Source organism: Canis lupus, chromosome 6 (assembly GCF_011100685.1).
Source record: "Canis lupus familiaris isolate Mischka breed German Shepherd chromosome 6, alternate assembly UU_Cfam_GSD_1.0, whole genome shotgun sequence".
In the NCBI taxonomy this organism is placed as follows: domain Eukaryota; kingdom Metazoa; phylum Chordata; class Mammalia; order Carnivora; family Canidae; genus Canis; species Canis lupus.
Window position 1 is genome coordinate 71760707 of NC_049227.1, and position 27459 is coordinate 71788165.

The 27459-nt window shown below is 38.0% G+C and overlaps 1 protein-coding gene across 8 annotated transcripts in view; it reads left to right on the forward strand.

Moving 5' to 3' along the window:
* The window catches only part of SLC44A5 (solute carrier family 44 member 5), a 340012-nt gene that overhangs the window by 277321 nt on the left and 35232 nt on the right, over positions 1–27459 (forward strand). For all 8 annotated transcript variants that reach the window (XR_005361388.1, XM_038541647.1, XM_038541649.1 and 5 more), the window contains 7 exons: positions 4666–4794; positions 5619–5679; positions 10166–10289; positions 11689–11772; positions 14924–15036; positions 22597–22728; positions 26202–26301. Coding sequence is in view for 7 of the 8 variants with exons in the window: in XM_038541647.1 (XP_038397575.1) it covers positions 4666–4794; positions 5619–5679; positions 10166–10289; positions 11689–11772; positions 14924–15036; positions 22597–22728; positions 26202–26301 (743 nt within the window). In the remaining variant the exon portion in view is untranslated. The remainder of the gene's footprint in view (positions 1–4665; positions 4795–5618; positions 5680–10165; positions 10290–11688; positions 11773–14923; positions 15037–22596; positions 22729–26201; positions 26302–27459) is intronic.

The following is a 27459-nucleotide window of genomic DNA, read 5'->3' on the forward strand; positions in this document are numbered from 1 at the left end:
GCTACAGACTCTTTGTTCACTAGCTTAGCCTTCTAGTAAACAATTTCATACATTTTTCCCCTTACCTTAAACTTCCCAATCTCCTTGTCAGCCTCTGACTTCGCTTCCTATTTTACTGAGAAAGTGTAAGCGTTCAAAGACAAATTTTGAAAGATCCTACAGTGACCTCCTCTTGCCTACCTGTTGTCATTTATGTTCATGTATTTGTTCAACCTCTCCTTGTTATGCTGTGGTTGAACTGCCCTTGCTCCTCAGGTCATCCTATTTTTTTTTTTTTTGTAGTTAACTTTTTTTTTTAAAGATTTTATTTATTCATGAGAGACCTAGAGAGAGGCAGAGACATAGGCAGAGGGAGAAGCAGACTCCCTGTGGGAAATCCTATGCAGGACTCCATCCTAGGACCCTGGGATCACATCCTGAGCTGAAGGCAGACGCTCAACCACTGAGCCACCCAGGTGCCCCGTCTATCTATTTGTGCATTATCTCTCACACACACACTCAAGCACATCATTCCAGAAATGTTGTTTTTTTTCTTATTACCATTTTTCTTTCACTAGTAAATCATCCCCATCAATATACAAACATGCTGTTATTTCTTCTATCTCAAAAAAATTCTCTCCTTTACCCCACAACCCTCCCTGCCCACACACAACCTCCAGGTACTGCTCCATATCTTACCTCTGTTTTGCAAAAGTCCTCAAACAGTCTATGTTCAGTGTGTCTAAATCCTCTCTTCTCATTCAGGCTTTTACTCCTACTCCAATTGCCCCCAAATGATACCATCGACCTCCATATTATTAAACCGGTGGCCAATTCTCATTCCACATTTATATGATCTAACAACATTGTTTATTCAAGCCTCCTCCTCAAAACACTTTCTTGATGTGGCTTCCACCGCACAACATTCTTCTAGGTTTCCTCCCAAATCTCTGGCTACTCCTTGTTAGTCTCCTTTGCTGATTTTTCTTCATCTTTCCAACATCTTGTAAATGTTGGAATTCCCTCCCATCACCAAGCTTAGTCCTTTTCAAAATCTATGTTTACTCTCTTGGTAATCTTGCCTAGTCTTATGGTTTCATCATCTACATGCTTCCCTCCCTAATTTATATCTCCAGATAAGTCTACTCCCTAAACTCCTGATCTTTATATCCAACCTCCTACGCAAGGCCTCTACATGGATAGTTAGTTGACATCTCAAATGTAACATGTCCAAAACTCAATTCCTAATGTCTGACTTCTTCCTTAATATTATTCTCCAATCCCATCGGTCTTCCCTGTTTCAGTTAAGGCCAGCTCCAAATATCAATGAATCCTCCTTGGTTCCTCTTTTTTTTTTTTTTTTTTGTACTCATGTATGAACTGCCAGCTAATTCCTCTGGTCTCCATTCAAAATATATCTGGACCAAACTACTTTTCACCATCTCTTCCTTTTTTTTTAAAGAATCATCGTCTTTTTTTCTAGATCATTTCAGTGACCTCCTGACTAGTCTCTCTGACTCTATCCTTGCCCTGCTTTCTACTCCTTTCAGTCTCTTTTCTACCCAACAGCCAGTGTGATCCTATTAAATATGTCACATTTATGTCTCTCCTTTGTTCAGCCCATGCCCCCATATGTTCCCAAGTTACTGAGATTAAAAGCAAAGTCTTAACAATGTCCTTACTGGATCTTTCACTGTCCAACTCTCTGACTACATATGCTGCTACTCTCTCTCTGCTCACTGTACTCAGGTTATATTACCCATCTATTTGTGAAGGATCCAGGAATGCTCCTGTCGCAGAGCCTTAGATGGTGTTCTCCCTGCCTACAGTACTTTCTCCAAGTCACTGTGGCTTGATCACTAGTCTTCACATCTTTCCTCAAATGTTGCCTTTTTAGGGAGGCCTTCCTTGACCACCCATTTAAAATTGGAATCCCACTCAGCAGCCTTTTATTCTCTAACCTCCTTTCTAGCCTTAATTTTTCCCCATAGCATTTATGACCATCTCATAACAAATAGTTTTACTTGTTGTTATCCATCTCTCCCCTGCTAGAAGGCAAACAGCTTAAGGGGAAGGGTTTTATCTGTTTTATTGTGTTTACAGTACCTAGAACAGGCTCAGAGTAGGTGATCACTAAGTATTTGTTGAAAGAATAAGTGAATGAGTAAATTAATATCTTCCTACACCCACTCGGAAGTTTTCCACTATACAAATCCATCATTCTCCTGATGAAACAAAAATATCCTTGTACATTATGCTTTTTTACCCACATACATGTTATTTACAGTTATGTTAAATACACCATAAATTATTTACTAGGTCATGGGTTTTTTTTTTTCATAACAAATGTAGTATTGTAACCTATAGTATAACTTTTCTACTCCCCAAATTCTGACTTGTATTAGATCATTAAACCTATATGAATTGAAGATATAAAAATAATGATGAATTACATTTAAAGAATTTTGTGGTTACACAAAAAAATCAGGATTGAGTCTGAATATATTTTAGCTGCCAGTAATGGAGACTTGCTTTTAGTCTGCCAGACATTAGTGTATCTACTGATTCAAGCCATATTTTTATGCATTGTGGGGTTTTTTGTTTGTTTGTTAACTGCCAGCATGGTCCAGACGTGTGTCACAAGCATTTAAAGGACAGACTGTGATCAATTAGGATACCCTACCTCAATGTGACCTTCATTTTTGGCCAATTATATGTTGATTGCTACTAATCAGCACTGTATTTAAAGTGAACAAATCGGTCTGATAGGGAGAGAGTAAAAAGCAGTTGCTATATTGTTTTTTAACAGCTCATTTGTGTCTGGAAGGAAATTTGATGTGCTTCTCTTTAACAAACCACTTTTTGCTATTTTAATTACTTTCTTATATATATTGTTACTGTCAGTTAAGGCCTAAAGCATTAGCACTTTCAGTATTCATTTTATAAATCCATGTAAATGTACTCAATAGGGGAACTAGTGAGGTTACCTTTCAAAGTCCTATAATTGTCAAAGTCTAAATGTAAAATATCTCCCAGTGTTATAGGTTTATTCAGCTTAGCTCCAATCAGAGTGAAATTTTGACATTTGTGTTAATGATAACCTTGGCCTTCTTTCAAAAAATGCGCATGTTGGAGGCTTTCAATGTCCCTAAACAGTTCTTCAGCTTTAGTAAAAAGATACCTATGAAACCTCAATATTTCCTCTAGAGGGGTGTGTGTGTGTGCGTGCACGTGCGCATGAGTGATTGCGTGAATGCCTATGTACATATGAGAAACTAACAGAAAATGCATATGGAGGTGTGGATGTGGAGACAGTTTGTTTGCCTTGTCAGAACTTCTAAAAGAAATTAGACTGCTGCTGTCACCTCCAATCTGTTAATATCATCTTACAGTATCCAGTTAGTCATCCACCTGCTACCTTAGCTGTGGGGTCAATACCAAATATTTTTGTGTACAGTAGAAACATGACCCAAAGGATGGGAAAGAGATCAGCTCAGAAGCAGTGTCTTACCTAGCTGTCAATGGATTGAACTAGAATCTGGCCAGTGAGAAGTTACCAAAGAACAGCAGGGAGATGAAGTCTGAGATGCAGCCTTTCATAAGGAGTAACTGAAGGCGGAGGAGAGAATGTGTCAGGACTGCAACTATCATGGCTTAATAGGATCTTTGTTTTTGTTTTTTAATTATAAACAAATCAAGTGCATCTTCTCAGATTCAGCTTTCTCTCTGTGGAGTTCCTAATTGGGTTTCAGTCACTCCACAGTGGCTCTGTGGACTACTAGCACAGTGTTCTAGTTTGGCATTAATAGGTTCTCTAAGTTCATTAACGTAAAATAATTGCATTGGTGACCTCTCTGTCCACATTTGACTGGTGTTAGTAAAAGACTGTAATAATGATTGAGTGCCACAAATAGTCCTAATTTTGTTAGTTTCTTATAATCATACATCCCCAATTATATTTTGACAGTTGTCGAAAATTCACTGGCACTGATAGTTATTAGTGGCATAAGTTATCAATATTCAGAGCATTTCACCATTTAATTCATATGTAGGAAAGGAGGCAAGATTTTAACCCTGAAAATGTATAAACTATACAAGCAAGATTAATCTTGCAAAGGTTAGTGGATGGTGGCAACATCAATTTTTTGGTTGTGATATTGTTCTGTAATTGTGCAAGTTATTACCATTGGATAAAATTGGACAGAATGAATTATTTCTCATAGCTGCAAGTAGATCTGCAGTTATCTCAAAATCAGAAGTTAAGAACAGGTCTGCTACAATATCTTATTGTCTTAACCAAATCATGATCAAAGACAAGGAGTAGAGATTGATAACTAGTACATGAAATCTTATTTTTTCTTTTGAAGGTTTTATTTATTTTTAAATGAGAGACACAGAGAGAGCCAGAGACATAGGCAGAGGGAAAAGCAGGCTCCCTGCAGGGAGCCTGATGTGGGACCTGATCCCAGGACCCTGGGACCATAACCCAAACCAAAGGCAGACACTCAACCACTGAGCCACCCAGATGTTTATTTTTTACATAAATTAGAAAATTGATGTAAGTTTCTTAGATGGAAAATGGTGCTTTGCTCTTTATAGTGGTTGCATAACCTAGAAATCTAATTTTACTTTCTTGGTTTGTTCAACTTAATTGAATCCCCACCACTGTGTTCCTTTTCTTTACAGATCTGTGTCTCCAAGTGCCCAGAAAAATTTTTAACCTACATGGAAATAGAATTTGCACACAAAACAAGCCAAAATTATTCGACATACTACAGCCAGTTCTGCAAGACCCCTTTTGGAAAGCCTGCAAAGGTATGTGTGTTTAAGCTTAAAACTAAAGAATTTAACTTTTGTTTTGATTTCAAGTGTAACATGAGCATTTGTAATGGACAGGCTTCTAAATCATCCAGGAGATGATGATTATTCTACTGAAACACAAATGCACATGTACATACTAACATATATGCACCATTTATAGCATATCATTGTGTAGACTTTGGGTGTTATGCAAGACTCTTACGTCTGGTAAGTTAGCTTTAACTCGTCCCTGAAACCAACAAATTCTCTATGTGGATGGATTTTTTTGCCATCAAGATCTAGGAGCTAATGTCATTTCATTTTATTAATGTCACCATTTCATTACTGTAATGATGAAGATCCATGGCTACGTGGTAACAAGAATTTTACTTCCAAACCCAACTTGATAATTATTCATTAAAAAAAAAAATCCTCAAACCCTATCTAGGTTTGAGACTTATTAAGGAATTCTAAAGCTCCATTGCATTAAATGATAATAATGGCTTCTAACTTAAAGAGGATACTCTTTTTCCAGAAAAAAAAAGTTTGAAGAATTAGAGACTCAGAATATGATTAAGTCATAGATATTCACATCCAAAGGTGTGTTGTGGCTTCAGTGGGTCTGGTTTTATTATAGTTGATTTGATTGAATTACAATTAGGACATTTAAGAGCATTTGTCAAATAAGCATGTGTGTGTGATATTAAAATCACTTATTAGAGTAATATGAAATAATGAGATAATTATGGAGTTAAATTTTTAAAGGACAATTTTTATACTGAGAGTAAACGTTGTCATTGTGTAGTCTTTTCAATGTTATACTCTTCCTTTCATTTTAGGCTCTTGCACAACTTTTACTGGATGATGATTGTCCAACAGCGATTTTTCCAAGCAAACCATGTAAGTGGTTATTACTTATCTTAGAATCTGTAATTATAAGAAGTTATTTAATTCAGTCCCCTTATTTCACTATTGACAAATACCGAAGCCTAGAATAGTTGTGTGACTGGCCCAATGTCCCAGAGTTAATTAAGAAGAAGCCAAAGCTATAGCCCATTCTCCTGACTCCAGCCAGAGATATTTCCACTGGAGCTCTGTTAGTTTTGGGGTTTTGCTGCATCAACATACACAGAAAAGATCAAAATCTGATTTTAAGGCTGCCTGGGTGACTCAGTGGTTGAGCATCTGCTTTCTGCTCAGGGTGTGATACCTGTCTCGGGATCAAATCCTGCATCAGGTTCCCTGTGAGGAGCCTGCTTCTTCCTCTGCCTGTGTCTGTGCCTCTCTGTGTGTCTCATGAATAAATAAATAAAATCTTTAAAAATAAAAATAAATTTAAAAAGGATTTTTAAAGCCCGAATAGATTATCTAGTGCTCTATGAGCACATGTAAACACACACAGACATAGTCTTATAATCTTGCACACTCACCCCTGAACTGAGTCAAAGAGTTTGTTCAGAAGTTGCTTGGGGAGTGAAGTGAGACATAGACTTGTCCTAGAATTTGAAATTTGAAATATTTATGTGTCTCCTAAATGAATCAATATTTTATATTTTTAAGATTTATAAATTTTAAAGTTTATATAAACTTTGTCTAACTTTTAAAAAAAATTTCCATTCTTACAAATTTTCCACTTGTACAAGTTTTCCATCAAATACAACCTCTTATGCGCCCCTATCACTTTTCTTTTGGGTCATTGAGGACCTTGAGTAAAGATGTAGGTCTTGTAAGCAACTATGTTTTGCTGGGAAGCCCTGGGCAACAAGGGTCAGTAGTCAAGAAACAATGTTACAAAATGATAGAAATTAATCTTTAATCACTGAAGGTATAATAGGTGGAAGAGTATAAGACATTCCTGCCCTTACAAGTACAGTTTGGTTAAATTACACAATATAAAATGTACACTGGAGATACAAGACTGAATAAGGCACACAGACATTGAGGTAAACATCACGGTCAATTTGTGTTCATTCCCCCAGTAGGTGATTGAGTATACTACTTAATGGAATAGTATGCAGCTAATAAAATTTACTTATTCAGGAGTTTATGAAAGGAAAAATAAGCAACATTAAAAGAAACAAGGGAAAACTGTGCATTTATTTTATGGTTAGGAGTCTCAAAAACTTCTTTTAGAAGAAAGACTAGAAGGGAATTGATCTAAAATGTTAATAGAGTTCATTGTAGATGGTAGAACTATGTATTATTTTGTATCTTCCTTATTTTCTCTACTTTCCAAATATATAATGAGCATATTTAGCAATTGAAACTAACTGATTGGATGGAATTGCCCATTTCAAGGTCTCTGGAGGCCTCTGTAGGCTGAAACAGTCCTATTTAAGGAGTGGCAAGGGGCAGGAATGCACAGAAAAGCTGAAGGGAGGGCAGGAGAGAATCTGGGCATGTAAGCCAAAGGAAGGGAGTTTCAAAAGGCAGGGGTTGACTAACATGTCAAAGACTCAGAATGGTTAATGCAACAGCAAATATTTACTGAGTTCTACTACGTACCAAGCACTGTGCTAGGAAATGGCTTCAAGCAAGATGATGACTAAAAGAACTTTGGAGGTTTTGGCCACTTGGAAATCACTGGGATCACTGGGAGGACAAATTTTTTGGAGTGGTGGGGGCGGATTGTGATTGGAGAGGGAATAGAAGCAGCTGGTAGAGACAACTATGTCGAATTTGCCAGGGAAGAACCAGAGAAAGATGAGGAAGCTACTGAAGGACTCAGCCATATATTTTAAGTGCTACCGAAGATGGAGGTAGATAGACTAGAGGTCATTTTAAGCCCGAAAAGTCAGGAAAGGCTTAGTAAAGATGTATTCCTTCTTTCCCTATATCAACTGCTTCAATATTTTTAGGTTCAAACTCCTCAAAACCCCATGCAAATCTGTTAAAAATACATAAAAATGATCCACTTCTGATTTCTGTTCTCTCTTCATTTAAAATTGGGGTTTTAAAATACTTTAAGTAATACAGGTTTGTAAAGAGGGAAGGATTCTATTTAATCAAAATAAGTGCATAGAAGATTGAACAGGTGAGGTAACTCTACAGAGAAATGATGCTAGTCTGCAAGGTTCTGGGCCATTTTGATAGCCTTAGAATTTCTATTTCTAGCCCCTCCAAAAAAAACCCATGTAAATGGTTTGGATGGGAGGCAAATTATTAAGACTTCACAAATAAAAATCCAGTTGTCTTAGTAGCCTGAAGTCTGAGCTAGTTCTTATTTCTCAAGGAATTATTCACTAATCTTCAGTTTTCAATGTTTCACTCAAGGAGTATCTAAGATATATTTTTTAATAAGAATAAGTAAACCTGGGGTGCCTGGGAGGCTCAGTGGGATCCAGCCTCATATCTGGTTCCCTGCTCAGTGGGGAGCCTGTTTCTCCCTATCCCTTTGTCCCTCCCCACTGCTCATTTATGTTCTCTCTCCTCCCCCCCTCTCTCCTCCCCCCCTCTCTCCTCCCCCCCTCTCTCCTCCCCCCCTCTCTCCTCCCCCCCCTCTCTCCTCCCCCCCTCTCTCCTCCCCCCCTCTCTCCTCCCCCCCTCTCTCCTCCCCCCTCTCTCCTCCCCCCCTCTCTCCTCCCCCCCTCTCTCCTCCCCCCCTCTCTCCCCCCCCCCCTCTCTCCTCCCCCCTCTCTCCTCCCCCTCTCTCCTCCCCCTCTCTCCTCCCCCTCTCTCCTCCCCCTCTCTCCTCCCCCTCTCTCCTCCCCCCTCTCTCCTCCCCCCTCTCCTCCTCCCCCCCTCCTCCTCCCCCTCTATCCTCCCCCCTCTCTCTCCCCCCCTCTCTCCTCCCCCCCCTCTCTCCTCCCCCCCCTCTCCCTCCCCCCGCTCTCCTCCCCCCCTCTCCTCCCCCCCCTCTCCTCCCCCCCCTCTCCTCCCCCCCTCTCGCCCCTCTCCGCCCCCCCTCTCCTCCCCCCCCATCCTCCCCCCCTCCTCTCCTCCCCCCCCTCTCTCCCTCCCCCCCCTCTCCTCCCCCCCTCTCTCCTCCCCCCCCTCTCATCCCCCCCCCCTCTCCTCCCCCCCCTCTCCTCCCCCCCCTCTCCTCCACCCCCCTCCTCCTTCCTCTCCCCCACCCTCCTCCTCCCCCCCCCTCATCCTCCCCCCCCTCCTCCTCCTCCCCCCCTCTCTCCTCCCCCCCTCTCTCCGCCCCCCCCTCTCCTCCCCCCCTCTCTCCTCCCCCCACTCATCTCCTCCCCCCCCCCTCTCCTCCCCCCCCTCTCCTCCCCCCCTCTCTCCTCCCCCCCTCTCCTCCCCCCCCTCTCCTCCCCCCCCTCTCCTCCCCCCCCTCTCCTCCCCCCCCCCTCCTCCCCCCCCCTCTTCCTCCACCCCGCTCTCCTCCCAGCCTCTCCCCTCCCCCCTCTCTCCTCCCCCCCCCTCCTCCCCCCCTCTCTCCTCCCCCCCCCTCTCTCCTCCCCCCCCTCTCCTCCCCCCCCCTCTCCTCCCCCCCTCTCGACCTCCCCCCCTCTCTCCTCCCCCCCTCTGCTCTCCTCCCCCCCTCTCCTCCCACCCTCTCCTCCCCCCCTCTCCTCCCCCCTCATCCTCCCCCCCCTATCCTCCCCCCTCATCCTCCCCCCCTCTCCTCACCCCCTCTCCTTCCCCCTCTCTCTCCTCCCCCTCTCTCCTTCACCCCTCGCTCCTCCCCCCTCTCTCCTCCCCCCGCTCTCCTCCCCCTCTTCCTCCCCCATCTCTCCTCCCCCTCTCTCCTCCCCCCCTCTCCTCCCCCACTCCCCCACCTCCCTCCCACCTCCCCCCCCCACCTCCCCACCTCCCCACCCACCTCCCCCCCCCCCCCCCTCCCCCCCACCTCCCCCCCACCTCCCCACCTCCCCCCCCCCCCACCTCCCCCACCTCCCCCACCTCCCCCCCTCCCCCACCTCCCCCACCTCCCCCCTCTCCCCCTACTCCCCCTCTCCCCCTCTCCCCCCTCTCCCCCCTCTCCCCCCTCTCCCCCCTCTCCTCCCCCTCTCCCCCCTCTCCCCCAAATAATTAAAATCTTTAAAAAAGAAAAAGTAAGCTCAGTCATACGTGCAAAAATAGCCTTTTTATTAAAATGTCTTTACCATGTGAGACATGTTATCAGTATTCCTCTTTTAACACCTGTGCTGCGCATCTTACTTATTGGCCACTTGTTGAGTAACCATGTGTAAAATAATCAAGTTTGGAGTATAGTTTCAGATTATGATCATATTTGCTTCCTACATCTGTCTTAGAACCATCAGAATACCTTCTGACCATCAAGTAATGGGCGATTATCTGTGTTGAGCAATATGCTTAAACGTTGTCTAACAAGAATTTGGTTATAAATAACAGAAAGCTTAAGAAAGGGAGACCATCCCATAGGAAGAAATAGGAAAAAAACGATTACTGTAATTTTATTTGTTTACAGTTCTCCAGAGATGTTTCCCTGACTTTGCTACTAACAATGGCACGTTGACAGTAGGAAATAAGACCACATTTGAAGATGGAAGTGGAAGAACAAGAAATGCTATAGAACTCAGGACAGCTGCAAAGTATGTTTGTTTACATTCTTATTTTGAGTTTGTAGGCGTCCTGTTATTATACACAAGACTGAAGCTGCCATTAGGTTAAGGGTTATAGGGAAAGAATTATGTAGAATTATGAAATACACATGTCACTGGGGATTGGAGAGCTTGGTGTGTATTCATTAAGAAAAGCAAGTAAAGGAGAAACCGAAGTGAATAAGAAAGTGCAATGATGTTTTCTAAAATGGTTATTAAATCTTTCATTATCAACTGGTATAGAAATATGAGAGGTCAGTAAGCGTATTGAAAGACCTTAATTTACTTGTTGAATGAACGCAGTAAAAGAAAAGCTTTTTGAGTCACTATTCAAAAAAATGACTAAAATAATAAAACTGCTAAATGTAAAAAGAAGAGAGCCTTCGGAAAGGAGGAATAACCATCGTAATACTGTTTCGGGACCATATCAATGTCTGTGTACTTACTACAAGGAAGTTAATTTACTGTTCCCCTTGGTGTACACATCATGATGTTTCATGTTATTAGGAAATATAATTAATTCCCTGGATGCATACACTTACGTGGGTGCACAAACAAACACGATATCCTTGTATAGCTCAGTTGTTGAATTAAAGGTGAAACATAAAGATATTCTAAAAATATCTCTCTCTTCCTTGAAAGAGTTCAGCAGTCCAAAATACTTCAGGTCCGGATTATTCAAATGTAATAGCACCATGGGTGGATTTCCCAAATATAAAACTAGGTGAAAGAAATAACAAAATAATAGTACAAGTCCATTGACAGAAAAGGCCAAAAACAAGCACAACTAAATTATCCTGCGATGCATATGTAAGGAGTAAAACTGGAAAAGAAAACTAGAAAATTATTATCATAAAAGTCAGGATTGTGGTTACCTTGGGGGAAGAAAGGAGGAATTGTAACTGGGGAACATAGGACAAGGGACAACAAGGTTGTTGCTACATAGTGCATTCACTTTGATAATTCATCAAACTGGACGCTAATGATTTGTGCACCCCCCTGTATGTATCCCACGATGCCTTCCTGCTACACGGCAGTCAGAGGATTAAAAAAGGGAATTAAGAATGATGTTCATTCTTGACTCCAGGGATTTTGTAAGCTAAAAACTGATCTTATTTGAATTCCTTTCCTACAGTGAGGTTTCCGCAGTATTGAGGACATGTCCCATATGTTGAAAAGGGATCTGTTCACCATTCTTGAAAGCCACGTTCTCTGTGTGTGTAGCTATAGCCACCTTTGTAGTCTATCAAAGTGACATCTCCATATTGTGGCTGGGGGTTCCTGAAAGTATGTTGTGAACAGCAGCTTGCAAAGCCCCTTTTATCATAATGAGAGCATTTCTGTTTAGTGGTAGTCAAAATAATTGATTTTTTTTTTCCTTTCAATTCAGTCGTGTCAATAAAATCCTTGATGCAAGGGCAGTTGGAATGAAAATATTTGAAGATTATGCAACAACTTGGTATTGGATTCTCATGTAAGTGCAAACATTGGTGTTTCTTATCCAGCCCCATTTAACCCTTGTGGAATGCTTTCTTCAAATTCCCTATTTGTATTTGTGAATAAAAGTTCCTGCCATTTTCTTTTTCAGATAGGATGAAGATGGGGCAAAGATATTTGGAAATATATCCAGTGTTACAAAAGTCATAATGTAAATTTGAACTTTATTCATTAAATTCCCAGTAAAAGTACTTATATAAATACACTTCGAGTCATGCGGGGACAACATCTATAGTACGTTTGCTTCTTATTGTTATGTTACAGTGGTTGTAGTCTTATTTCTCTGGGTCTGTTTTCTCATTTGTCCTTCCCTCGACCTCCAAGGGATCACTCTTACTTTTTAACACCTTCTTTCCACATAATGTTTGCTGTTATCAAAGGTCACCGTAGTTACGAAGAGTTGGAAAAAATATATGAAGGGAGGAGATTAAAATTGTTTAGATACAGAATTTGCATTCCTGAAAGGTAAGGGGGAAATGCAGTGACTGCTGGAGCAGGTACAGGTGTTTGATATATTTAAGGCGATTGCTACTATCTGGCTCTTATATCCCCTTCTTATGCCTTAAAAGCATCTATGGTTCCCTAGTGATCAGAAAGCAAAGTGAAAACTTCAGATAGTTACACGGCCCTTTACAACCCGGTCCAACTAGTTTCCCAGATTCATCTCCATCCATATTATTTGATTAACCCTATATTCTAAACACATCAAATAGCATACCCATCCCTGGTCTGTCAAACCCCTGTTTTGCACATGCTCTTCTTCTTCCTAGCACGCCCTTCCTATGTCCTGGGCAACTCCATCTCATTTAAAATCAGCTTTCGGGGTGCCTGGGGGGCTCAGTTAAGCATCTGCCTTTAGCTCAGGTCATGATCCTGGGGGTCCTGAGATAGAGCCCCACTTCTCCCTTTCCCTCTGCTCCTCAACCCTGCCCCTGCTCCTACTCGTGCCTTCTCTCTTAAATAAATAAAATGTTAAATTACACAAAAGCTGATTTTTTTTATGAAGTCTTTCTTGACTTCCAGATATAATTGCTTTTCCCTCTGTTCCTCCTCCTCCTACACACACACACACACACACACACACACACACACACCCCTATACACACATATGTACTTATTTGTATAGCACCTAGAATTTTGTATTTTATTTACCTGGTTCTTTACCGTGGTAACTACGTCTAACTCCTCTCTCTTTTTGTAACTTCCAGTGTGGTCCTTGGAACATAGAAGATGCATAGAAAATGTGGATTCGAGGAACAGTTATAAAACCACTAGGGGAACAAGATAGATATATATAACTATGTGGTACTTAATAAGCTCAAAATTGTATATAAAATTCCAGTGACTAGTTTTTGAGCTGTAGAACTAGTTTTTTTTTTTTTTTTGAGATTTTATTCATTTCAATGCCTTGTCTTAAACACAATAATTATTTTCATTGTGCATCAGTATTTCAGGATATCTCTCCATAGCAGAGATTGCAGTCTATACTTGACAGTAGTTATACTGGTTCCCCTACTGTCAGACTCATCATCATTAGATAATTTCCATATTTCTTCTTTATTTTGTCCTTTTATTTTATTTTTTAAAAGATTTATTTATTTATGATAGAGACACAGAGAGAGAGGCAGAGACACAGGCAGAGGGAGAAGCAGGCTCCATGCAGGGAGCCTGACGTGGGACTTGATCCTGGGTCTCCGGGATCAGGCCCTGGACTAAAGACAGTGCTAAACCGCTGAGCCACCCAGGCTGCCCTATTTTGTCCTTTTAGACTATTATCTGAAAAACTATGCATTAATAGATCTTCCTGTTGACCTCACTCCCAACACACACTGAAACCCTCTCTACCCAGGCACTGCTCATACCACTAGAGCATAAACACTCCCTTTATTTTCAACTCTTCTGCTCTCCATTTATCTCATAAATATAAAGCCAAAGACTAATATGCCATGACTTAGTTTATTTAGATTTTTATACAAGAATTAAAACACAGAATAAACAGCTTTATTTTTTTCTCCCTTCCCCACCCCCCGGACCTTTTTTTGAATATTCCTCTTGGACCTTGCCACAGAATAATCCTTCAACCATATTGAATACTTAAGCATTAAAATATCTGTGATTTTAATAGGGACTGGTTTCCGGAGTTGAGAGCATAGGCTCTGCAAGAATGTGACCCAAGAAGTTACTCTGATACAATGCTGTCATCTATCTAGCGACAGTAATTATTAAGACTTTTTAAAAAATATAATACTTGGAAACAACACGCTCAATAAATGTTGCAGTCTATGTTTCTAAGTTTGGAAACTTACAAAGAGCACTGGAGGTATCCGTTCTTAACGGAAGGATCATCCAAATTTCTAATCTTAATGAGTTCTGTTTAATGAAATTACCTAGTGGAATCCAATAATGGATTTAACTTAGATATATTTGTATCTCAGTCAAACTCCAGGAAAACATTAAGACAAAAAAATAGTCACGCTGCTGTTTGCTTGATAAAGTCCTATGGCCCAGGAGATACAGAAGCTGTATCATGGCTCTCTATAATTAGCGGCCCCCCAGATTACTGGGGACCTGAAACAGATGTCTGGTGATGTCAGACATCACAAATTATTAAAGATAATTGGACCATAATAATGACTACAAAATCATGGACTCAGGAACTGTGTGGGGCAATTATTTTTCTTTTCTGCCCCAAGACTTCTCCTTTACTTCTACATAGTTGTGTTATAAAAAGTTTCCTTCTCTTGGTATCATGAATATGTTTTATAATTTATCACTTAGTGAGACATGTGAAGGGGGAAAAAATATATATGTGGCATGGCAACTGTGGCAGATAGGCCAAAACTGTAGGTTGGAGGAATTGTGTTTTTCCTTGAACAGTGGTTGCTGCCGGACTTCAGTTTACCCAGGTACACAAATATTGACTCAGGTTTGAAGTTCCTGATGATCCTACTTTTTCATATGAAAGTCTTAATAGGAACAATTATTTGTACTTTTTAATATTATAAGTGTTTCTATAGCCAGATAAAATAGTATGAGAAATATTTTGGATAGAAAATGTTGCCTTGCTTTTAACTTTGTTATGTTTAACACACTTGACCCCTGTGTGTGTTGTATGCTTTTTCCTCTAGAGGCCTGACTATCGCCATGCTTCTTAGTTGTATGTTTGTGATACTCCTGAGGTTCATAGCTGGAATCCTCTTCTGGGTCTTCATGGTGGGTGTGATTGGAATTATAGGTTATGGTAGGTATCACCCCTCTTAAAAATCACTAAATATCAAAATAGTCCTTTTCTTTTCAGTTGGCATTTTTAATTACCAGAAAGCACTTAACTTGCAGTGAATTTAAATTATTTACTTCCCACCCCCAAAATATTAATTGAGAAAAATTAATTTTACATATATTATTTCTGTAACTTTTATCTTCATCTTGAAAAAGATGCTATCAAAATGCTCTAGTTCTTACTGACCTTTGGTCCCATGCCTTATCGTCATTAAAAAGGAAGTAAAAAAACTAAAACAACACCTGTTAGGTTAATGAAAAACATTTCAGAAAACTTATTTTATTCCTTTAACTTTTCTGTCTGTATAATTACAGAAGTGTGATCTATTTTTCTTTCAATTTAGTAATTTTAATCCAGGTACTGTCACACATTCTAGTAATTGGCCAGTACTCCATAATGAGGCATCACCCTCTAGAGGCAAGTATTCTGAATTACAACGTTTGGATGGAGAGCTCCTTTCTATCAAGGTTGGCATTCTAACCAGTAGCTCAGTCCCCTCAAAAGCAGTACAGGTGCAGTGTGAACACCAAAGAAGGAGCTAAAGTTTCCCCCCAGGAAGAGTATAGCATTTATGGCAGCTCCCGTCATAGTTCTAATAGGCATAAAGGCCAATAGATGAATTTTTGAGAGGTCTCTATTCCAGAATAAATCCTCCTACAATACCATTTGGATTGAAAATCGTTTCATGGTAGCCAAGACACCAAGAACAGCAATTTCCTATTTTTGCCACTCAAGGAAGAGTTTTACACATATCAATATAAGAATACAGTTGAATTCCCCAGGTTCTGTAGTTAGACTGAATTCTAATCCCAGCTCCATCACATATAACTGAGGAACTTTGGAAACGCTTCCTAATGATTAGAAGACCCAGTTTCCTTATCTGTAACATCAGCACAGTCATGGTATGTATTTCTATCTCACAAGATTGTGAGGATTAACTGAGATAATGAATATAAAGCTCTTATATCTGAAAATATCTGAAAAACAGTAAACACTCAACATGTGCTGGTTTATTGTTACTGTCCTCCCTGTTATCCTCAATAGGTTTCTAGACAGTTTCCTATCTCTTCAGGGTTTCCTTATCTGCCGCTTCTGTGCAGCTGCATGTGAAAAGGTGGGTCAGTCTGGTTGAGGAGCATAAGAACCACTAGCCCTTAATCAAAGACTCCTAAGAAAGCTTTTTGTTTAAAAGTCTTTTGTGTATGTTTCTGCTTGGAGCCCAAAATAAACTCTGCCCTTTACACTACAGAGCCTGGGCATGTGATTCAGTCACTCTTTTATTGTCATCAAGAAGGGAAAGACAGTAAAGTCTCGTATTGATTTCATTGACTTGTCTTAAGAAGAAAGAAAAATCTGAGATTGGCTATAGTGCAAAGTTGACAGTGGCAAGAGGGAGAAAGATCACTGGCATATCGCAAGTACAGGCGAAACAACAAATTTCAGCTCCCTGTTGACTCCCTAGGTAGTACTAGCTCAGCAATTAATGGTGTGGCAAGTCAGCTTGAAGCCTCTCATTGGGTGGGGAAATGTCCAGCTAGATTGAGAAGTATAATACTGTATAACTGACCTCTGCTACTATCTTGGACAACCGATTTTCTCCATATCATGGGAAACCAACCATTTCCTACTAACAGCAGTCTATTTACTAGGGCAAGCAGCCTACTGAGCAGAGAAAAAGCCAGGCTGTTTGTGGGCAGGTGCCCTTGAACATCAGTGGAACAATTCGTATTGACCAGAACAAGTTAAGATTTATACAGGAGAAGCCACAGAACAGTGGGGGTTACGGACATGGATGTGGAGATTGAAAACGCACAGTCCCAGATTCATTGCATATTAACTGTGTGATCCTTTGCAGGTATACAGTCTAATTAGTAGTTTCTTCAACTATACAATAGGATTCTGTGAATAATTTTTTAAATAATGTAAATAAGGTCCTTAGAAAGCTGCTTACTATGTAATGTTCAGTAAACAGTCTTGGTTGTAGTTGTTACACAGGAATAGATGCTGAATTTTCTCAAATGCTTTTCCTACATCTATGGAGATTATCATGTCTTTTAATCATGTGGAGATTATCATAGGATTTTTATCTTTCATTAATGTGCATCACATCTACTGATTTGTGAATCCTGAGCCATCCTTGCATCCCTGGAATAAATCCCACTTGATCATGATATATGATATTTTTAATGTACTGTTGAATTCAGTTTGCTAATATTTTGAGGATTTGTACACCTATGTTCACCAGGGGTACTGGCCTGTAGTTCCATTTTCTTGTGGTGTCCTTGTCTGATTTTTGGTATCAGGGTAATGCTGACCTTGTAGAAGAAGTATGACAATGTTCCCTCCACTTCTCTTTTTTGGAAGAGCTTGAGAAGGATGGTATTAACTCTTTGAATTTTGGTAGAATTCACCAGTGAAGTTATCTGGTCCTGGCCTTTTGTTTGTTGGGAGGTTTTTGATTACCAATTCAATCTTCTTACTAGTAATTAGCCTGTTCAGATATCCTATTTTATCATGATTCGGTCTTGGTAAGTTGTATGTTTCTAGGAATTTATCCATTTCTTCTAAGCAGTTAAATTTGTTGGCACATAATTGTTCATAGTATAGTTGACCCTTGAACACCATGGGTTTGACCTGCATATATCCACTTATATGCTGATGTTTTTGGATAAATACAGTTCTATAAATGAATTTTCCTTATGATTTTCCTAATATTTTCTGTAGCTTACTTTATTATAAGGATATATAATAGATATACTAAATATCAAGTGTTAATATTAAGTGTTAATTGACTGCTTATGGTATCAGTAAGGCTTCTGGTCAGCAGTCAGATATTAGTAAAGTTTTTAAGGAGTCAAAATTTATATATGGGGTTTTGCACTGGGGGTAGGTATTCCTAAACCCCCTGTTTAAGGATCAACTGTAGTCTCTTATGATTGTTTGTGTTTCTGTAGTATCAGTTGTAAACTCTCCTCTTTCATTACTGATTTTGAGTTTTCTCTTTCTTGGTGAGTTTAGCTAAACACTTATCCATTTGGTTAACTTTTAAAAGAACCAGCTCTTAGTCTCATTGATCTTCTATATTGTCTTTTTTAGTCTCTCAGTTATTTCTACTCTAATCTTTATTTCCCTCCTTCTAACTTTGGGCTTCATTTGTGCTTTTTCTAGTTCCATGAGATATAAAGTTAGGTTATTTGAGACTTTTCTTATTTCTTGAGGTAGCCTGTGTCCTTATGAATTTCCCTCTTGAAATGCTTTTACTGTATCCTGCAATGGTATATTTCCATTTTCATATGTCTCAAGGTATTTTTTAATTTCCTTTTGATTTCTTCCTTGATCTATTGGTTGTTCAGTAGCATGTTGTTTAATCTCCACATATTTGTGAATTTTCCAGTTTTTCTGATGTAATTAATTTCTAATTTATACTATTGTGGTCAAAGAAGATACTTAAAATGATTTCAGTCCTCCTAAATTTATTAAGACTTATTTTGTGGCTTAACATAGTATCCATCCTTGATAATGTTCCATGTGCACCTGAGAAGAATGTGTATTCTGCTGTTTTAAGATGGAATGTTCTAGATAGATCTGTTAAGTCCACCTGGTCTAATGTGTTGTTTAAGGCTGATGTTTCCTTACTGATTTTCTGTCTGGCCAGTCTATTCATTTTTAATCCCATTTACAATTGCATCAGAAGAATAAAATATAACTAGGAATAAATTTAAACAAGGGGTAAAAGACCTAGGTACTGAAATCTGTAAGACCTTAATAAAAGAGGTTGGAGAAGACACAAATAAATGGAAAGATATTCTATGCTCATGGATTGGGAGAATAAATATTAAGATCTGCATACTCGCCAAAGTGATCTAAAGATCCAGTGAAATCCCTATCAGAATTCCAATTGCCCTTTTAAAAGAAGTAAAACATATAATCCTAAATTTTGTATGGAACCACAAAAAAAAAAAAACCCACAAAACCAAAAAGCCAAAGCAACCTTGAGAAAGGAGAACAAAACTGGGAGGTATCATATACCCTGATTTCAAACTATATTACAAAGCTATAGTGATTAAAAAACAGTATGATACTGTCACAAAAAGAACAGAGAGCCCCCAAATAAAACTACTCATTTAGGTTCAATTAATTTATCACAAAGGAGCCAAGATATACAATGGGAAAGAACAGTCTCTTCTATAAATCGTGTTGGGGAAAACTGGACAGCCACATGCAAAAGAATGAAACTGTACCACTATCTTAACAGCCTACACAAAAATTAACTCAATATTGATTAAAAACTTGAATATAAGACCTGAAACCATAAAACTTCTAGAAGAAAATGTAGTCAGTAAGCTCCTTTATCAGGTCTTAGGAATGATTTTTTTTTAATATGATCTAAAATCACAAGCAATAAAAAGCAAAAATAAATAAGTGGAAGTATGTAATCTACAAAGCTTCTGAGCAGCAAAGAAATCCATCAAAAAAAGGAACATATTGGATGGAAGAAAATATTTGCAAACCAGATGTCTGATAAGGAGCTAATACAAAGAACTCACACAACTCAGTAGCCCCCCTCCCCCCCCCAAAAAAAGTAAAATAAATCAAACCCAATTTATAAATAGGCAGAAAATCTGAATAGACATTTTCTCAAAGACTACTGGATGGTCAACAGTTACACGAAAGGTACTCAACATCACTAATCATCAGGGAAATGCAGATCCAAAACCGTAATAGGATAGCATCTCATACCTGTTGTTAGAATGCCTGTTATCAAAAAGACAAGAAATTGGTGTTAGCAAGGATGTAGAGAAAAATGAATCCTTGTGCATATTTGGTAGGAATGTAAATTGGCTCAGTCATAATGGAAAATAGTATGGAGGTTCCTCAAAAAATTAGAACTACCATCTGATTCAAAAAGTCCACTTTTGGGTATTTACCTGAAAAAAATGAAAAAGCTAATTCAAAAAGATATATGCACCCCCATGTTCATTGCAACATTATTTACAATAGCCAAGATATGAAAACAACTATCTAATGGATGAATGGATAAAGAAAGTGATAAAAATGGATTAAAAAGAATGAAATCTTGCCATTTGTGACAACATGGATGAATCTAGAGAAATAGTATGCTAAATGAAGTGAGACAATGAAAAATACCATATGATGTTACTTATACATAGAATCTAAAAAACAGGCACAGAAACAAACTCCTAGAGAACAAATTGGTGGTTTCCAGAGGGGTGGGGAGATGGATGAAATAGGTTAAAGACATTAAGAGGTACAAATTTCTAGTTATAAAATATACTCATGGGGATGCAAAGTACAGCATAGAAAATATAGTCAATAATAGTGTAATAGTAATAGTAATAGCTTTATACAAGGACCGTTGGTAGCTATACTTTCCCTAATAAGTGTTTTATAATGTATAGAATTGTCACATTGCTGTTATACCAATCTTATATTGTATGTCAACTGTTTTTCAATTAAAAATTAAAATTAAAAACTAAGCTCATAGATACAGAGAACAGATGAGTAGTTGCCAGAGATGGGAGGTAGTGGAGGAGATGTTGGAAGAAACTGGTGAGAGGTATAAATATATAAATTTATTTAAAGTAATTAACCAAAAGAAAGCTGCAGTTGCTATATTAATCAGACAAAATGGTTTTTGAAATAAAATTCATTATTAGAGTTAGAAGGGATTTAATTTGCTTAAAAGGTATACCAATTCTAAATATACAGGCTTCTAATACATAATTATATGCATCTAAGAAAATATATTCAAAATTCATAGAACTATAAGGATAAATTATTTAAAAACTTGTACAAGCTATGAATCTCAAAGATTTCAATAAATTTTTCTGTTAAGATAATGATAAGCAAAAAATTCAGAATAATTGTTCTTTGGTGGAAATTGGCAGATGATAGGATGAAGATCTCAGGTAAAAGAAAAAAAATTATTTTGCTTAATTAGAGCAAAATTAAGATCATAAAGTCTTAAACTAGGTAATGCATCCATAGGTTTCATTTGACTATATACTTTAAAACCTACACCTGAAAAAAACCTACATCTGTTACTACAGAACTACATATAATTCTGTATGTATTAAATATTCCAAAGCATTTTTATTTTACTTTTTTTTTAAAAGATTTATTTATTTTAGAGAGTGTGAGTAGGGGGAGGGGAGAGGGAGAGAATCCTCAAGCAAACTCCCAGCTGAGCACAGAGCCCAATACAGAGCTTGATCCAATGCCCTGAGATTGACGGAGCCAAAATCAAGAGTTGGCCACTTAACTGACTGAGCCACCCAGGTGCCACCAAAAGCATTTTTAAAAACACATTGGGGAAAATGGGACCTGAAAGATACTTGTCTTATATCTCTTTAAGAAATGTCCCTTCTAGTCTAGTCTTGCCTTTCTCCACATACCTCACCCCCTTATCTTTATCTAGGAAAAAAAAAAAAGTATTAGTTTATAATTGGAGTTTAAAAAGCAGTTTTTCTCATTATTACTAAAACATTTCCAATGGATCTAAACCAGACTCATTGGTCCTAAAAATAAACTCCTTAGTTCTATTTTTCTTTTTACTCCCACTTTATCTAGATCATCTAAAGATTCATTGTGCAGTCTGTGGGGTGCCTGGGTGACTCAGTTAAGCATCTGACTTTTGATTTTTGGCTCAGGTCATGATCTTGGGGTCATAAGATTGAGCCCCACATCAGCCTCTCATTCAGCAGGGAGTCTGGGATTCTCTCCCTCTCCCTCTGCCCCTCTTCCTACTCATATTCTCTCTCTCTCTCAAATAAGTAAATCTTAAAAAAAAAAATCATTTTACAGTCTGAAATGCAGTGTCTCAGGGAAATCTAGCCAGTCCATATTTACTTTGCCTGGATACAATCTTTAATAAGAATATGCATTAGGTAATTCCATCAAGACCTACTTCACCAAAAACATTTTTTTAATTCAAAAGTATTTTTCAACTTAAATGATTCTTAAAAATCTGCTTTTAAAATTAATTGTATATTTATGTGGTTCAAATTTCAAAAGGTATAAAGTTTATACAGTGAAATTTCCTACTTATTCTTTCCTTGGTCAGTAAGTTTCCTTCCCTGAAAGTAAAAAAAAAAAAAAAAAAATACATTTCTCTGTATCCTTCCAGGGACACTTTATGTAAGTACAAGAAAATATATAGAGAGGTGATTCATATGTGAATTATAGCACACTTTTTATGTCACTTTTAGCTTTTTTCACTTAACGAAATAGCTCAGTGATCACTGAATATCAGTATACTTTCTCTTTATGTGAAAAGCTAGTATTCTATTATACAAATACACCATAATTTAGTCAGTCCCTGTTGATGGGCATTGAAATTGTTTCTAGTCAAAAGTATATAAAATGCTTACTATGTAAATATGAATCTTGCCTTTGTAGAAATGACCATGCTGTTCAATTTCACATAGATGTGTTTAAGTGTATAGCTTGTATTTCAGGAAATGGCATTTTATATTAGTCTGTTTTTCTTTCCTTTTCAAGGAATATGGCACTGTTACCAAGAATACAACAATCTCCAGGGACGGCCAAATTCTCACTTATCTGTGTATGACCTCGGGATTCAGACTGATCTAAGCATGTACTTCCAACTGAAACAAACATGGCTCGCATTTAGTGAGTGGATTTTAAAAACTGGTTTACTTAAAGAAGTAATAATGAAAGAAAATCTTTGTCTAAAGAAAATCTTGGGTTAGTGTAACCTGTTCAATAGACTCATTATTAATGTCACTAAAGTAAATGTGTCTATAATCTTAATAGCTTCAGTAAATGGAAAGGTCATTGAGGGGAATTTATGATGTAATCTAACAAAATATTACTTTGCTATGATGTCATACTACTTGTCTTCTACTTAAAATGGTTTGGATGTGGATGGTTATAGCAATTACCTTGACATCCAAGAAAGGGGTTTTAAAAGGAAAAACAATGCTTAATTTTTCAAACTTGTTTTAAAAACAGAAAAAGGATGACCAATTTTTTCATAACAAGACTTTTAAACTATTACAGGAATTAGAATAATAAGTAATAAAATTATGTTTTTTGAAGTGTTCAGATTATTGAATTAGTTAAGGGTGATATTAGCAAAATTTTTAAAGCAAGATGATTTCAGAGATAGCTTTAATTTTATATTCTTAAATGGTTTTATTATAATCTTACCATTTTGTGTTCTTTAATCAAGATTTTAAAATAATCTCTAATTACATGTTGCTTTAAAAAAAAACTTCTTCATATTGAGAGCCAAGCAAGACACATTTCAAGGAGGCCTGGTAAGAAGTCCAGAGATAGCCTCAGAGGTGAGCAGTATCTTGGTGGGCACATCATGGGGCCCGGTATGAGTCCCATCTCCATAAATGTGAAAACTCAATTTTGCCACTTCACCCAGAAGTCATCAGGCTTTCAAGGACAGGCTCATGTCATATCACAAGTGTGCTGTTTTAGTTGTTTATACTACTAGGATACAGTATACTACTTGACCAGAATGAGACCTAGGCCATCTACTACACTGCTTTCCTGGAAGCAAAGCATGTGGGGGGAAAATGAATAATGAGAAGCCTTTTTAGCAAAAGGTTTTGGATAATCTTGAGATTTTTTTTTTTTTCTAAAAGCTCTTGCAAGCTCCATGACCTAAACTTGCACAGAACTTGCACCCCCCACCAGGGTCCTTTTGTCCACCACATTTGATTTTTCTCTTTTCCTCAGGCCATGCTGAATCAAAATGTCACATTCATGTTCTTTGGCTTCCCACATCCAGCTTGCATGCAGATTAGTTCCCTTCCTATAACATTTTTTTTTTCAAATACGTTGCAGAAGGATTATTTCATTCATATCCTTCTTTTTAACTATATAAAAATCAGGCATCTTGGAACTTGTATCCTTATCATTTTTCCTGAGTTTGAGTGATTCCATCCATACCTTCTCAGGAATCTACTTGCAATTATCTATCATGTATAAAGATGATGAATCTCATCCATTATATATCGAAACCTCTAGTTTTATTCTCAGGTGAATCTTATAGTGACAGGTTCTGTGGTCATTCCACTGCTGTCTCTTAAAGGCCTTCAACACAAAAAATCATTGACATGATTGATCAAAATCTGCCACTGGATAAGTTAAGGGATGTCCTTTAAGGAAAATATAGAATTCGCTTTTATTTTCAAGTCTAGCAATGCCAATGTTTCCTCAACTGTGCCCCCACTTTCACAATCCATTTATCAGACATTAATTGATTACTTGCTCTGTGTTTGGACACAATTCTAGGTATCAAAAGGGCATAATGTGAAATTATACTCATTGATGAAAACACTTAAAATAAGTAGAGTTCTACATACAAAAATTATCGTTTTTATAAGTCTCGGGTTGTGTTAGGAGATGGTTCTAATCTTATTTCTGCTATTAGTTATTCTAGCCTCCTCCTCTGAAAAGTTAGTTATACCAACTTCTCTACAGGGTCTCAAAAATAGATTTCCATTGTTTGCTTTTATTCAGATACAAGAAAGGCACATAAACTCAAAAGACAATAAAATTTCTCTAATCATCTTGGATATGTAATTTTGTAAAGGTCTACGTTTCATATGCAATGTTGTTTATGAATGCAATTTCAGAATATAAAGTGATTCTTGGCATATCTCGTATTCTTAGGTTTGTCCAAAGATGATGATTTTAGTTCATCATGGCTATCCTCCATAACTTTGCAGTCATTTTGTTTTAAGAGAATCAAATATGCATGATAACATAAATACATGATTTAACTAAAAGAAGACATAGTGGCAAGATGATACATTACTAAGATCCTCTCACATCTCTGCGTTAACTGATTTCTGCTCGGAGATGTTAACCGATGTGTGCTGAGTGCCCTGTCACTTGAAGTGCTGGGGCATGAACAGGATAACTATCTAGCAAGGATGTAATAGAGCAGATTCTTTCAGAGGTGGGAATTTAAATTTCCATTTAGTTTCTTCTATAATTTCAGGTTGTGTTATTAGCAGTGCTATATTTCCTTAATTTCAGCATGCATTACTTTTCACTTTTTAACATAGCTGAAATCAGGATGAAAAGACATTTAATGAAGGATTTTATTTTTCCTGAAAAGTTATTACTAATTTAAAAATGTGTCTTAGAGTTGAGGAAATATAGTAAGTGGGACCATCTGGCTTAAAGTAAAGAGAAACTAATTGAAGGTAGCCAAAAAGAAATAAAAATCAGAATAAGCTGGAGCAAGGCATTGGTACTTATTGTAAGGATATAACAGTGTCTCACCAAACTAAAAAAAAAAAAAAAAAAAAAAAAGCGGGGGGGGGAGGGGCGGGGAGGCAGGAAAGCAGCTGGACTTTCCAGGGCACTTGGATCCAGGAAAACACAGAAAGCCAAAAGAACTCAAGATTGCCTCTCTGCTCCGTTTCTTAAATTCACAGATGTCTTATTCTGTCTTTGCAAATTCACTTATCTCACGAAAAGGTGGTTTTGACACAGTTCATTAAGCTTGTAGAGCTTGAAGTTCAAGAGGTTCATAACCTTCAATTCAAAACTGAAGTAGATTCCCTTAGTTCTAATTCTGAGACTTTTATCAGACCAGGGTTGGGTTTACAGCCTGATTCCATCAAGGGTAGCCGTGATGGGTAGAGTCACAGGGTAAAAGTGTGGCCATCAAGAGCCTGCCCGTCAGTCAGCAAGGCCAGTTACTGAAGAGGCATTGTGTACAGTGACAGCTCAAGGAGTTTCTTCTGTAATAATTCTCTTACTCAATGAAGTGAAAGTGAAAAACACCTAAAATAGAGCTGCCTGCAGCCGTCCGTCCTTCTCTCATGTGTACGAATTTTGTGAAATGTTTCAATAGGTGAAATGAAGCCTGACCAATTGAGTTGCTCAAACCGTAGCTAAATGTTTTAATCGAGATTTCTTAGCCTTTCTTGGAGGGTTTGAGAGTGAATTTCTAAGATTGGCACTTTTGGAGAGGTTGCACTGCCCAAACTGTGGAGTGTCAGAATTGGCAGAAATAACCATGAGACTCAGCCCTCAACTTTTGCAGAGAAAGATTGTGTTTTGGGGTTGATTTGTATATCACACACTAATTCTTTTTTTCCTGTTTAAAGTGATAATACTCTGCATTCTTGAAGTGTTTATCATCCTCATGCTGATCTTCCTCAGGGAACGAATCCGCATCTCCATTACCCTGCTGAAGGAAGGGAGCAAGTAAGGCCCTGATGGAGAAACTCACATAATGTACATCAGTCACTGCCTATTGTGTACATGTCCAGAGACTTCCCCTTTAAGACTTGTTAGAGAAATCTGCTTTCCATTCAAGAAGACTGAAGTTCAGACTTTGCCACTTATTAGAAAGGTCATGCTGACAAATCCTTCAGTGTTCCCAAACCTCAATTATCATAGGATGAAATAAGGCTCAAACTGTGTAGTATTAGCACTTTTTTTAAACACCAAATGTATGTCAGAATAACATGTGAAAGTAAGTGATAGAGTGCTATATAAAAGTACCTTGTATTATATATTGTATTATTCCCATACTGAATCCTACAATATTGATGGTTGAGATCATTTGCAAAACCTCAAATCCTCATAATTCTATAAAGTCAGAGTGACAAAATTTGCTAATAGAATAATTGATGCTAGGAGCACCAGACTCTTAATTCAGAACACGTTATACCTGGAGCCATTTTCGTTTAAAAATGCTATAAAATAAACACTAAAACTCATGCTAAGAGGTAATGACACCTCCTAGTTTCTAAACTATTCCAAAAGGTCACTTGAGGATAATACTTTAAGCTTTTGAATAATGGATGGAAGAAATATGAAAAGAACGACTATAAGCCAACAGACCATGCATTCTATTTAGAATGATTAAAAACTAAGTTCTTAATGATCAAAGACCACATTATTTTAAGTAGTCTGTAAGGATTATTCTAACAAAATTGTCTTCCATAATAACACTTGAATCCAATGGTTTAAATAGTTAACAAGCAGTGTGTTAAACTCTCTCTCACCTTCCTGTAACTGCAGCCCTATCATTAGCCACTGGAAACTACTGATTTGCTGGTGTTTTTTTTTTTTTTAACTAATATGATGTTGTGCAATTCACTGTAACTTGCCCCACTGTTACACCTCTGCGTGTGTGTGCGCGCACGTGTGTGTAAAGGGCCAATACAACTGTGACAGGTTGATCATTTTTTTCAAGGGCAACTAAGAGCTGGAATTAATTGGTATGAGAAATAAGCTTTAGACTGAATTCATTCTAAGAATGGTGGTAATTACCACTGGCTCTTTTTTGCTGATCATTCTAGCATATTCTTAAAGAATTTTAAATTTTTAAATTGGCTATTAAATTTTACTTGTGTT